A 14,955-nucleotide genomic window follows, 5' to 3' on the forward strand; every position below is an offset into this window, starting at 1 on the left:
ACTTAAATGGAATACAAATTACATCCTCTAAAGTTTGCAGATATTATATTTCTCCATTTATGTTTTGGACACATTTGTGCCTCAGACTGCAGGTTTCCCATGACAGCAGTTGACAGACACTTGCAAATCATTGTTCATAGGATTCATGCTTTAGTGGTGTGTTACTTAGAGGAGCATGTAATAATGATATATCCTATGAATGTTGATAAAAGGAAGTGACTTTCCCTTTTTCTAAAAAGCCCACTGGCATTAACTATCAACCATTCATGATGAGCTGCCTGTTCCTTTTAGCATTTTGGGGGGAGTCTTAATGCGTTTATATTGGTTTTCCACTCTATAAGTACAAGCTAGCAAGCTAGGCTTCTTTAGTGTTCGCTAAATAAACTCATTGCCACAAGACATTCCCTTTCTTTGATGTTCTTTGTGCATAAACAAGTGCTTTTCCTCCACTTGTTTTTATGTGCATTTTCAATTTGTGCGTCAGAAAAAAACCTAGGGAACACTGGAAAATAGGGGGGGGGGGGGTTTTAAACAAAAAAAAGGGTAGTAAAAATGCTGACCCTGTCTTGCAATGACATTTTTAAATATATATCTACCCCATGATTCATATCCAACATTTATTGGATTCTGCCTTTCCCAGTGGTTCTCCCCCATAGGTGTAATTTTAGTGATGGCAAATGACCAGAAGGGTAATTTTGTAAACAGCAACAGGTAGGGCTACATGGGACTTAAAGATTAACAATGTAAGCCCCCCGCTGTTTAACAGTCTGTGTTGCCTTTGGAGATGAACTGATATGATGAACATTATGAAGGGCCCACTCACTCCCTCAGTCTGTCAGACCCAAAAATTCCATCCTGCCATTGAACACTAATGTGCGCAACACTAACATTGTATGAAAAAAAATCTAAAGCATATAGTATGGCCAAATAGGTTGATAAGACAAAAAAGGCTTACAGTATGAATGATAAACAGTGTATACTGATACAAAACAATTGCATTTTAGTTGCAGCAGAGACGATTCCCAATGAACATGACATACTTAGACAAAAATGTACCACAAAGAGTTGCATAACTACTACATTACATCTCTATTTGTAGAACCTTCAAGTAACTTAGTGTCTTGATCTTTTTGTACTAATATTCTGTCTGCGGTTGTTTAGCTCCTTTTTCATCTGTAATCTGTCTCTCAGAGGTCTTTCTGTGTCACATTTTCTAGCTGTTTTGGCCGAGGGGCCCTTAAAACCTTGGGCACTGGGCACAGTCACCGTTCAGTAATCAATCCATGCTCTCGCTGGATTATATAGTATTTCATTATGTGCACAGCCAAAGCAGGATGATTGGATAATAAACAGGGGGATATGTAACACAGCTTGATACACACAGATAATAGACTCTTGAGTGAAAGCAAAGGGTTATAGGTCATAACACATCAATGACCTCACACAGTGGAGATACTCCCACGCGATATCTCAGTTACTAGAATCTGGGGTATTGATCTATTCCGCTCATGCAATGGACAAGGGTCATTGAAGTGTGCAGAAAGTCAATGCAGTGTGTGTCTGTCTGCATACAGGGACACCATTAAAGATGAATGAGGGAATGATTGGAAGGGACAAGAGGGATGGTTGACCTTTTTGTTATATACACTCAGGTAATTCTGTGGTTTCTGCTCATGTAATGGAGGATGACTGATAGAGATGGTGTTGCCAGTCTTTTCTCCAGTAGAATTTGATAGGAATCTCTCAAACTGCTCACATTTTTCATTATAATTACACACGACATAGGACAATCTGTAGACCTCAGGTGCAGCATTTTTCAAAACCGATGATTCTGTTACTCATGCACATCAGTCAGGTTCCTCTTGTGGCAGATTCACAAATGACAAGCCTCGCTGCCATGGGTTTATCAGAGAGGAATGCTATTACCCGGCAAGAAAAGCAAAAATATTTCACCGGTCGTGACTGCTAGCAATCCCTATGACGTTTCGCTTGGTGCTTAATTATGCAATGCGTGCCCCAAAAACGATAGTTTTTGCTATTATTTAGGCATTGCACCACTGATTTGGGAACATGGAGCCCTGTGTTTGTCTTGTCTTAAAAACAAGCTCTCCACTGAACTAGGTGCCTATTAGATTGAGGACAGAAAAACTTCTAAGAGAAAGAAAGAAAATCAGCAAATGAACAGTGGACTCAGACAGATCTCACAGAAAGTGTGAGTCCACAAACTATTAACACCTTGTTACGTGGTGGTGACACGTACTATGTTAAAAAATGATGGTTCTGAACCAAGAAACAAGGCTAATGGAAGGTCAATTACAGTTCTTTGTCATGGTGGACACACATTTCGAAGTTCAACGATGAAAAAACATTTAAATCAGAGTCAGGCAAGCAGAACAGAAAAAATATATAATCTGGATGTCCTTCCAACTGATTTATGACTGAACCACCTTTTTTATTGCTGCCTATTACCAGGAAGAATATAAATATTTTGATTACTAAAAGAACACTCGAGTGCAGGCTATTTCAACAAGTGAATAATAATGATTGATTTTGGCCTTTGAATCGGATTGGCTCCATCATTTGTTTTCTTATTCCCTGGCACATGCTGCACCCTTGTGCCAAGTTTCATGTAAATCAGGCAAGTATATTTTCTGTAATCCTAATATTTGAAAAAGGAACAGCTGCTCATATGTATAGAACCATTGTCTGATGGCAACTTGATTGGACTCCTTTGTTTACTTCCGTAACATCAATGTGTAACACTTGCACTTCTGTTGGCTAGCGCTCCAACATTGTATGTAAGGTGCGGGACATTTCCGACATCTCTAAGCAGTGGACCAATCACAACAGAGCTGGTCAGCTAACCAATCAGAGCAGAATGGGCTCTGGTTTCAGACAGAGGGTGAAAAAAGGTGCTGCAGCACAGGCAGTGAGAGACAAATAAAGAGCTTTTTGAACATTAAAGCGTGTACAAATGACACAGTAGCGGCACTAAATATGAACCTGAGAATGAGCAGAATATGTCCTCTTTAAAACAATCATGCAAGCTCTTTTGGAGCTCAAAAGATGCACATTTTCAAAGTGTCTCACAGTGTTGTTTTTTAAGGCCAAACAGAGATCCCTTGCTAATTCCTTGCAAATATTTCAACCCAGTCTCACGGCATTTCGTGTTATAGTAACGAAATGTAATCTATTGATTAGTGTTCACCAACACGATTTTCCCCTTTTCTTCGTGTCACACAGAACGATTTTCAAAGCAATGTATTTCTATTGGTATGTTTCGTGCCTGCACCACGTCTTTTTGTCCGGTCGGGTCTTGGAAGACCGTAAGCTGATCCCTCGCTCTACCCCTCGCTATCGCGTGAAGGGTCTGCTTTATGCGCTCCGCACAGTAACCCTGCTGCGAACAGTTCATAAAGTCAAGTACCCCTCAAAAGGTCCGGTTTATTTCATTTTAAGGATGCGCACCAAGCAACATCTCCAGGTGCTCCTTTGAGAACCAGGGCAAAAAAGTGATGTGCACCCCTGCTTATATACCCCTGGAACTAGCTAAACTAGTTATAACTATGTTTATTATTTACTGTCGTGTCGGGTCACTCATTCACTGGATCAGCGTGCTGCATGAGATACAGACAGGCTGTCAGGAGAGGGAGAGAGGAAAAGAGAGGCTCCGTTTATTATTCCCTTGTTATTATCCAAAGTTACTGTAAACTTCTGAATAATGGAGGGCCTGATGATGATCCCGACCCCCTCAATTACTTGTCAAAATGCCATGACTTACATCCCTTATCGAGCACGGATATTCTTGCAACCTTCCGAACTGTACTTCCTGGTACTGCTCGTGATTGGTGGGAAATCGCTAGAACTAAAGTAGTCAGTTTGAGACCGTTTTCCTGGCAGCTTTCCTCTCAGAAGATTATGAGGACGAGCTAGCTGAACGTGTAAGAACAAGAAGTCAAAAGGAGAATGAACCCATCAGAGATGTTGCTTTCTCTTATAGAGCTCTTTGTAAAAAATGGAACCCCTCTCTCACAGAGGCCAGCATTGTGAAAATGATTGAATGAGTTGAAAATGTTGACGATTTAATCCGTCTTGGTCATCAACTTGAAAAGGACCATGGACAGCAGCAAGAATATAACAAGCGAATGAGTGTTAAGACTGTTAACCCTTTTCCTAAACCCAACCCCTCCAGTCAACCTGTTGACAAACCCCACCACTTTGTTGTGTGCTGGAGAGGTCAAGGTAACCATGCTCCTGGTTCCTGCCCACAGTACAGTTCACCTGGCACTTCCCATAATCCCTACAGGCAGCAAGCACCTAAAGCACCTCAGCGATTTTCCAAACAAAGAGGGGTGCCTGGAAACGGTTCAGTGTCAGTTGTAAAATCGAAAAAAAAAAAGAACGATCAACCACCCCCCAAGAGCAGGAAAAGTCGAATGTGTCAAATTCCACTCCTACAAGCAATCAGCTGGTACCTCTTCTAGTCCCCAACAGCCAGTGGCGTTTTTATATGTACAAAAGTGGTGGGGCACAAAAAACGTAGATGTCTATATATAAGCTTCTGCAGTGACGTGCAGTGAGGTTCATGGCTGGTGAGGCACTGGCACTGACTCTTCAGGTTTACAAATATTATATTTTGACCTAAACCAAAATATAATATTATTTTCAAAAGCTTTTTTTGTCTGATGCTTCGATTAATTTTAAACAGACAGTTCAACAAAAGGATACCCAAAAAATGTAATTTTATCATTTAAATATTGAATTGTTCTCTCTTAGTAAGATCCCATTTTCAATCAAATTGCGGTCTTACCTTGACTTGAAGATGAAGTCCATTTGCCTATCCTTCTGGACAAAAATGTCTATAACTTTTTTGTAAAAGTCCTCCTTATGTTCTTGTAGTTTCAAAAGTCTATCATAAATCTAATCCATAGATTTATGATAAAAAAATTATAAAAGTAGGGTAGACATGTGGATATTATCCGGCTAATCAAAACGTGCATTTATCTAACAGGTACGTTTCCCACAGATCTTATTTCCAGCTATTTTCTAAAATCCTCTGGAGAAATCTCATTGCTTTTTTGTCGAGGGAAGCCATGCGCAGCTTACTTCCTGGTTTTAGGACGCGTCACTGCAGCTCTCTCGTCTCCTCTTCACACACCACACTTTCGCGGCACACGTACTTACAGCCAATCAGCTCTGAATGATTTGAGATGACGTATGGTGGGGATGGTAGCTCCATGCCCCTCTGGTCATTATTTTTTTGCCACACACATTTCATTACAAAATACTCTGAGCATGCGCAGTGTAGTTTTTACAGTCACCGTTGACTTCACAGCGAGAGGGAGGGGCATAATCAGGTTTTGTCCCACATGGCTCTAAACAGCTCAATAGGCACACACTGTGACTGTAGACACACTAATTAGAAGAACACAGACTAAAACAGCAATGTACAGACGAATCAGATGATTAAACATGATCTTAAAATATATTTTATATATTTTTTTATTTATTTTTTTGCATTTTTGTAATCATTATTTGTAATACTTTCTGCTGACACTAGGTGGGGCTGTGCCCCACCTGCCCCTAATGACCAGTCGCCACTGCCAACAGCTAGTTGTACCGATTTCCATAGGTACCTGGCGTGGAAAAGCCATAGTTCACACAGGAGCTAGCTACACCCTCATTCATGAGTATCTCTGGATGGAGTTAAAGGGATCAAACGTCGACCTCCAGCCATGGGAAGAAGGTCCTTTGTATCTGGCAAATGGTGAAGCAGCCACTCCCATTGGATGGAGAAACCTCTCTGTGAATCTACAAGATCAAGTGGCCACTCTCCCTATCGCGGTCCTTGGGCCCAAAGCTCTAGCCTATGGTGTGGTTCTTGGTCTAAATTTCCTTTCAGATACTGGAATGATAATTAGTGTGGCTGATAAAGAGTATTGCTTTAAGTCCAACCCCTCTGTTATCTACCCCTTCCAGCCAGGGAATGCCAACATCCCGTGAAATAGATATCCAAAAGAAAACCTAACACCGCATCAGCCAGGGCAAAGTATTTCCCTAATAAGCTCCGTTCCACCACCCCTTCTCTCTTTGGAACCGGTGCGACTGGCAGTCAAAGATTACATCAACATCGCTGTGACAGATGCGCACTTAAAAGATGGCGAAAATAAACAATTACGACAGCTCCTTGAGTCTAAACCCCAGGTCTGCACAAATCTTTAAATAGTAACCCCTGTCCATATGTTTATTATTGGGTAGATTTGAACTATAGGCAGCAACGCTGTAAATATTCACAAATAAATCCAGCAAAAGGGCACAAAAAAAACTGGTAGTGGCCTGGCTGGGTGTATAATTCCCGGCCTGACTTATTGTCCCAGTCCCTGCCCTGCATAAGTGAGTGATGTTTTGTGAGTTAATTTGACTTATTTGTTTGTGTTTTTGTTTTTGTATCTACTGGATTTAAGTTTTTCTGGTAAATGGTCTGTGGCATGAGTTGTTTGTTTAATGTACTGATTATTATTTGGGGTTAAAAATACAGACATTTTATGTTGAAAGTGACTTGGTTGATTATTATTTTTCCATTGTAAACTTCAGTAGCTAGGTCACAGGGTTATCCCTCTGTTTCTGCGTGTTTAAGCATATCATTTTATGACAGCTGGCTATATTAAATATTCCTCTGTCTGGCGCCCAAATTAAATGTATTCGTTCAGGGATAACACCTACGGTACATAGTAGTAACTAACTAGAGTCTAGTCTGTCAAAGGGATTATCTAGTAATTTTTTCGCGCAATGTTAGTACATTTAGTGTGATTACTGAATGTATACCAGTAACGCGTTACATTACTGCGTTACCGAAAAATGTAATGCGATTACCCAACACTGGTTATGAGCATCTTTTCTGTGTTGCTGTGGGGTTTTCCGACGTGTTTGGTGTTACAAATATCAAAACAATATAGTAATAAGCCTTATCAGCCGTAACTATCATCCAGAAAGACGTAGATTCCAGCCGAGCAGCAGACCGACGGCACGTAAAATGGAACGCAGCCCAGCCACGGCACACGACAAGACATAACAGGATCGAACGAGTCCACCCACACAACGGAAGAACTACACATGCTGGCTATTTGTGTGTTTCGCAACATGTTCTACGCAGCGTCTCTACTGGGAATTGTAGTTTTAAAATACATGTGTATATTTTTCATAATTAGAAGTTGCCAGTATTAAACTGTGTACACCCCTGGAGGTTTAGGGGATGGGAAACACATTGGTGTTATCACATTTAAAAAATATAATTGATAAATGGGTGAAAACTGCTTGTGTCAATGTCAATAATGGGCAGCATTAATATACACCCACAGCTCAGGTCAGAAGAGCTTTATTTAACAGCTGGTACTATGTCTGTGACCCCCTCTTGTTGTTAATTGATAAGCCTTGAAACATGCACTTGTCAAGGTTCAGAGGCAAATTTAGCAAATATGGCATTATCATCTTCAGATTAACATGATGTTAAGAAATTATTGATTTTGATAACTATTTAAGCAAAACCATAGCCGCGTTCACACCAAGTACTTTCCTGTACTTAGTTCCGGCACTAAGAGCCCCGGCGCTTTTAACCCCAGGGCACTTAGTACAGATCGCGTTCACACCGGAGTACTTTTCCCTGAGGGAAGATTACGCAAATGAGCCGCTGACGTCACTTCTTCTTCTTCTGCTTTGGCTTTACTGGCAGGCCACAAACCACTTCACGGCGAGTACAGTAGGTGGCGGTATGCACCTTAAAGTTGTTTGCAATCCGCTGCAAAACAATAGAAGAAGAAGAAAAACTTCCCGCGTATACTGCGACGCTCACCCACTCGCTGTACATTAGGCGTCTGTTGTTTACCTTCCGACCTCAGACATGATGGAGATGGAGTCGACTGAAGTTGTGCTGTTTGTGCTCATGTTATACAGCTTTGTAACTGAGTTAATGCAGCCTGAGCAACTTGCGTACAATAACAAAACAAGCCGAGCACGAGTGGTGGTGGAGAACGCTTTTGGCAGACTGAAGGGCAGGTGGCGGTGCTTGATGAAAAGAAACGACTACAAGATCACAATCCAGGTGGCAGCATGTTGCATATTACATAACCTTTGTGAAAGTAATGAGTACAGGGACGAATGGACTGCCTTACCGGCGACCCAGCTTTATGAGGCATCTGAACAGCGTGTAAATTGTAAACATTTTGACAATAAAGCTAATCTTTTGTACAGTGCTTTTGTTTCTCTTTTATTTTCCAGTCAAGACAGGCAACATTACAATAGTGTACAGTGTGGCAATATAATAACAATAAACTGTGCCAGGTGTGTTGTATGCACAGTAAATAGGCTCAGCAGCAAACCCACCGTTATTATTTATCTTCCTGAGACCCACTGCATCCGTCTGCCATAAACATACATGTTAGTTTCAGCCCATAGTGGACTCCATTTTGTGTTGTGTAAAATGGGGGGGAATTAAAAGTTTGCAAATCCCCATGTCCTCCTCAGAGGACAATCATAAAAACATTTAGTTTTAGGTCAAATAATATTTAAAATTATATAAATCATCATATTTGTGTATGTGCCCCTGCCATTCCTCCACAAGTTTGCAACATTGATGATAAATAAATGACAAATAAAGCTTTGCCAGTTTATAACCGATGAAACATGATGGTATCAGAATAATCACTTACATGTGATGTATAGGATGCTACACAGGTCACTAAAGATAAAGTGTCAGGAGAAATAAGCAAGCTACAGGATCTGTTTAACAGTAAATAGAAGTTCACATTTTTTATGTAAATAAAATAGAAGTTGTACATGTAAATTAACATTATCAATATAAAATAAAGTGTCAGTTGTATCAAGACTATATAATAACAGTAATAACAATAATATAAAATGAACTGGTGAGCATCTTGTCCTCCGTTTCCTGGGCCTTGGTGAACAGCACCATCTGATCCCCGTGCATCGACTCTTTCACCACGGCACGCCGGTCCTCCAACGCCTGGGCTGTGTCAAAGAAATTCGCATCCCGTGTCCGCTTTCCTAAGAGGGGAAAATAAGCAAGATACAAGATCTGTTTAGTCGCCATGTAGTTTTACAACATACTAGGAATGTTTTTTTGGTATTTTCACAAATAGAATTAAGGTTTCACAAATATGAAACTGTGTTATAAAGAATGTTTAGCCTCTCTGGGATAATCCAGTCCAGATTTGATGAGTCTAGGTATAGTGGTTTTAGATCAGGACCTGGTCTAATGTGGTCTACATGTAAAAAAGCACTGAAATCTCCCTTTTTTGTATTTTTACAAATATAATTAAGGTTTCACAAATCTGAAACTGTGTTATAAAGAATGTTTAGCCTCTCTGGGATAATCCAGTCCAAATAAATCGGCTATGCAGCGATTTAAGAGGTTCAAACACGGAGGATTGTTCCTTTTTGAAGAGTGCTTCATGTATGCTTGAACTTTGTTTAATGTTGTTGAGGCAAGTTAAACATAAAATATGATGAATATTATGAAATAAACATGATTGTGAACATCAGTTTGATGCGTAACGTTCTTTCAAGACAAAGTTACAGTGTGTGTACCTTTGCGTTTGGTTGCTGGTAAGGAGGACGACAAAGCGCTGTGATCTAGAATGCAAAGCTCGCTTGTTTCCAATCCCGAGAGTTGTCCATCCTCGCCTGAAACAGACGATTAGTGCCATGAGTTAGTGAAGCAAATTACAGAAACACTGCACAGTTATTCACAAGTCTAAACGTTTTCATAGCGGCCGAGAATATCTAGCTAGCTAGATGTAGCTAGCTCGGGGCCGGTGTTAGCCTATTCAGCCTAGCATGGCTAGCTTGATCTACTGAGCAAATAAAAGTACATCTGAGACCATTATTGTGCAGATTAAAACCCCAGTGCATGTAGTTGATTTTACCTTCGTCGTGGTCGTCATCGTTGGCCACTGAATCCGCCGTTTGTAGTCCTGCCTGAGTTTCTTTATTTTTAGCCGGCTGTGCACGATTCCCAGGTCGAGTGAAAGCTACTGAACTGGCTTCAGTAGCATTCCCTGGGTCACGTCCTCAGCGTAGATCTCCAGAAGCGCCGACACCTCCTCATCATTTCTTGATGCTTGCCATAACTGCTTTCAAAAACAAACCCAACGCTCCGTTGGTTCGTTGGGTTTGTGTAGCGAGGAAAAACAATGGCGTCTCCACACAACATTTTCACTGTTGTACGGGCGTGGTTTGCAATTCGCCCAGCCAATCAGCACTGGGGCACTTTTGGGGCACTTTTCACCCACAGAAAAGTACGCTCTCCCAGCGGGCTCTAAAAATGGGGGTAAAAGTACCCGAGATTAAGTACGATTTTTGGTGTGAACGCGACATAAGGGGTACTCACGGAACTAAACGCGAAAAGTACGGTGAAAAGTACTCCGGTGTGAACGCAGCTCATGAAGGTAAACCACAACCTTAAACACACAAGTTTATTTAAAGGATAAACCTCTTGTGATAAACTCGCTTGACATTGCAGAAAAAGGTGATTGGCAGCAGTGGTGTAAAGTAACAAAGTACATTTACTCAAGCACTGTACCCAACTACTTTACTTATTTCATTTAGATTACTTCTACTGTACACTACAATTCAGAGGTTAATCCTGTATTTTTAGTCCAATATATTTATGTAAAGCATATGCATTACTCGCTAGTCTGTAATGGTTCAATAAAGACTGTTGGCTATTTTACATATTTATCTGTAGATACCCCCACAGCTCTTTGCCTATTTAAAAAGAAGACATTAACCTTAATTATTCTTTAATGTTTAAATAAAGCCTAATTTGTTTGTCTGTTTTGCACATCCTCCTATTAATATCTTTGGACGTCCTGCACTAAACTGTTTTATTGTAGAGATCACTTACAGTATCTTCTTGATATCTTCTATTCTATATTTCTATCATTTACCTTCTACTTGCTCCCTAGTGTGTATCTACTCCTATGTTAATTTATTTTAATCAAATATAACATACTCAACAAAAACATGCAGAAGACATTAGCAATACATCCTACCTGCATAGCAATGACGCTAAAAAAGTCATTACATGCTTTAACCACAAGATGGTGCGGGTTAAAAAAACTGTCCAGTTTATAGTGTTAACAACATTCATTATACTGCTCAATCTTATTTTATAAAATGGCCTATTTTCCCTAAAGTAAACAAGACTCATTTTTAAATCCATACATAAATCTACCCGGTTTCTGAATTTCAAATTTTAAATTAGAAGTAGACCCATGTTCTTTTTCTAATTTACAAGTTGAATATCAACAACATGGAACATTATTTTTAACTTTTCTAACTTGAGGGATTGGTTGTTGCTTGAATGAACAGATATTCATGTCTTCAAAATATGTCACATTTAATTGTATTGATAATATTGAATCTTCAATATCTGATTTGGTTAATATAATAATTATTTTGGGTAAAATCATATACACTGCTGTTATTGGAACGGTAGCCAGCCATCCTTTTTTTGTTTTATTAATGAATTAAAATAGTTTTTTCTGTCTCTTAAAAAAATACAGTCCTGGAAAATTGCTAAAAAGATTCATAGTGATATTTCTAAATGTATATTATTTTAAGAAAGCTCCTTAATGCCTCTTTCATTCTTTTGTGTCATTTGTGTAACCCCCTGGCTCTTATTGGATGTGTTATTTATGTTTATTGTCTTTAATGTGAATTAACTCTTATTTTGAAATGAAAAATAACCGGTAAAGAAAAATACAGCTTCCTGTATTCGAATGAGCTGCTCTGACTGTCGGTCCTGACCATGGATATATAATAAGAACTGACGGACTCCAAAAGTCCGACATTATACAATCAAACAAATAAATAAACACAAGGATAATTGTGTCTTATTGTTGAGTAAATAACAGTGTGTGGTTTAGAAAAGAATACAAAATTAGAAGGAAAAAACGAGGAAACAATACAGATTACAGTATTCTGAGCCCCTACTCTCCCCCTAACTGACGGCAAAAAAAGTCTGACATTATACAATTAAAATAAAGAAGTAAAAACAATAAGTGTGGCTTGATATTGAGTTAGAAAAAGGTTGATAAACGCTGTGAGAATGGGTCGGCGGAGAGCATTTCTCCGTGATCTAAACTCATCTATTATCAACGTTCAGGGAGCTCTAACACATAAACACCATATCACAAGGTGCATTGCGGCTAAAACATCCAATCACCGAGCTTCAACCATAGCTGAGGATTATTGGTAATCAGTTCAGTGGGTGTATCGCAATGACGCTCGAAATGTCCCATATATAGGCCTACGTCTGTTTCCGGTATTGTTTATGACGGATGTATTTTGTTATACACACATTCCTTCACATTTTTATTTGAATTTACATTAAAGTATTTTGTGAGGCCTTCTAAATTTGTTTTAAATATAACTAGGGTTCTCGTTGAAGAGTTTGTAAATGAACATGAACCCAAGCTGTTGCCTGGCAACGCAATTCTGTTGATAGTTATGGCTGATAAGGCTTATTACTTATTGGCTTATTACTGTTTTGATATTTTAAAGCCCAAACAGATGGAAAAACCCCACAGCAACATAGAAAAGACGGTCATAACATGACCCGGCGCTCTAGTTAATAGACAAAATAATTTCATACATAATATTATTAAGGATTTTATTTTGAAATGTAGTTCCTGACGGACGGCAAAAAAGCCTGGCATTATATAATTAAACAAATAAATAAAAACAAGGATAATTGTGTGTTATTGTCAAGCTCTTCAGTATATTTGCAGTTTCCCCGCTTGAAAGGGATGGTACAGTCCATAGGAGGTTTTAACTGGGTTTCACTCGTACAATGACCACAACTTTGTTTTCTTTTTAGTTCTTCTTTACTTTAGTTTTTGTTGTTGCAGTACAGCATATGTAGTAGTAAGGTTGTAAGGTGAAAAACCTTAAATGAAAAATAAAACATAATTACTGTAAATACAATGCACATGAAATAATAAATGCAAAGATACATGCTTTACATATATTTTTTAACACTTGCGAATATTGTTTTTACTTTCTTAGTGTATTTTTATGAATTATGTTTTTAAACAGTTTTTAACTAATGCAGTCTCATTAAAAATGCAAATATAATAGACTGAATTTTTAGCTGCATACAAACCGTTTTTATCAATCTACATATCTCAATAAACAAATCACATTCGTTTTTAACTCAACAATCATGTTGCTTTAGCTTGAGGACATCAAACAAAGAAATGACACTGAACTAGAACGTACGTTAGAACGTACGCTAGAACGTACGTTCTAGTTCAGTGTCATTACTAACGTGCGCCACGAACGGCAAGTTGTATGACTCTTAAATAAACACACAGTTCGTCTCTCACCGGCCGCCTCTCCAGCTTTTTATGGCTGCACCAGTGCTGCTTCTTTGATGTTTCTTCTGCGCGACGTTGCTGCTGCTGGACGCACGCTTTTTAGTTTGTAATGCAGGATTATGGAGGATTGTGGAGGATTGTGGAGGATTGTGGAGGATTGTGGAGGATTGTGGAGGATTCTTCTCCTTCTGCCTTCTCTCCCTCTCCAGCTTTGATTACCGCCCTTCTTTCAGGTGCGGTGCTTTTAAAGGTGCAGCGACGCTGATTAGTAATTAGGGAATGATTTCAGACAGCTGCCACTCTGTCAATCAGCCCGACTTTTTAACCCTTTGATCTCCTGTGAGGATTTTCCAAGTTGGCTTCACAATTATTGTTGAGTAAATAACAGTGTGTTATTTAGAATTCAGTATTCTGAGCCCCATTTCTTTTGAAGAAAATGTTTTAATGAACCACACAGCTTCATTGTCTTCCAAGACCCAACCGGACAAAAAGACGTGGTGCAGGCACGAAACATACTACCAATAGAAATACATTGCTTTGAAAATCGTTCTGTGTGACACGAAAAAATGGGAATATCGTGTTGGTGAACACGAATCAATAGATTACATTTCGTGACTATAACACGAAATGCCATGAGACTGGGTTGAATATTTAAATGTGTCCATGTTAAGCAATGGAGAAATAAAGTGCATACAAAACTGCTGACAAATGGCTATAAAAGCTTTAATCAACAGGAACAGGCAGATGAGCTCTATGTTTTCAGCTCATTGTTTTCCTCAGGAAGCAACAGAGAGGAAACTGTAGTAACGTCCCTTTGCCCATCTTTCATATTGAGTGGAAATACAAGGCTTTCCCAGCACTAACACTCATTTGCTGAATTGGTGTCTTTTCAATTGAATTAGAAAAACCATATGCAAGGCCTATACAGGACAAAATTGTTAAAGGCGAGGGAAAATAGAGGGAGACAGCATGACAGAGGATGAGAATGGTAAATGAAAGCAATCTCATCAGGAAGATGTATCCGTCATGCTCCTCTGTCAGAACGCTTTTAACTGATGACCCTCTGACAGATGGTTACAGCCAATATCTGTGTGTGCGTACTTGGGTTTCTGCTACGTGAAGATCATTGTGTGTGTGTGCACTCTGTAAGCAGCGTTGGTGTGTTTCTGCAAAAAGATCAAGTGAGCAAACAAACTGTTATACTGGAGGTTTGCTCTCATGAGAGGTTGAGAAAGGAATCATTACTTACTCGGACCACTCGGAGATGTAGCAAAACATCAGGCGGCGAGCGTGATAGGGCAGCCAGCAGACCACGAAGGCTATGACCACCGCTCCTGGACAAAAGGGAGAGAGAGCAGCAAGTGTCAAGGGGAAGACTAAAGTAGAATGATAAGGACCAATGTACTATTTACACAAAATAAGCTTTATGAAGCTTGAGAATAGGGGCCATATTATTACATTATAATGTGAATGTTTTATAAACACGCATAACAAAATGCCAGCAATAAGCTTCTATTTATGCCAAGCAAAGCTTTGCTGCCCAGACAACTTACAGCTA

At 39.4% G+C, this 14,955-nt stretch overlaps 1 protein-coding gene across 1 annotated transcript in view; it reads right to left on the minus strand.

The window, feature by feature from the left end:
• Positions 1 to 14,955, minus strand: part of LOC117483691 (neurotensin receptor type 1-like) — a 62,072-nt gene that overhangs the window by 1,690 nt on the left and 45,427 nt on the right. Inside the window, 1 exon segment of the mRNA XM_034132049.1 lies at positions 14,647 to 14,731. Coding sequence (XP_033987940.1) covers positions 14,647 to 14,731 — 85 coding nt within the window.

This window comes from Trematomus bernacchii, unplaced genomic scaffold (assembly GCF_902827165.1).
Source record: "Trematomus bernacchii unplaced genomic scaffold, fTreBer1.1, whole genome shotgun sequence".
Lineage (NCBI taxonomy): Eukaryota > Metazoa > Chordata > Actinopteri > Perciformes > Nototheniidae > Trematomus > Trematomus bernacchii.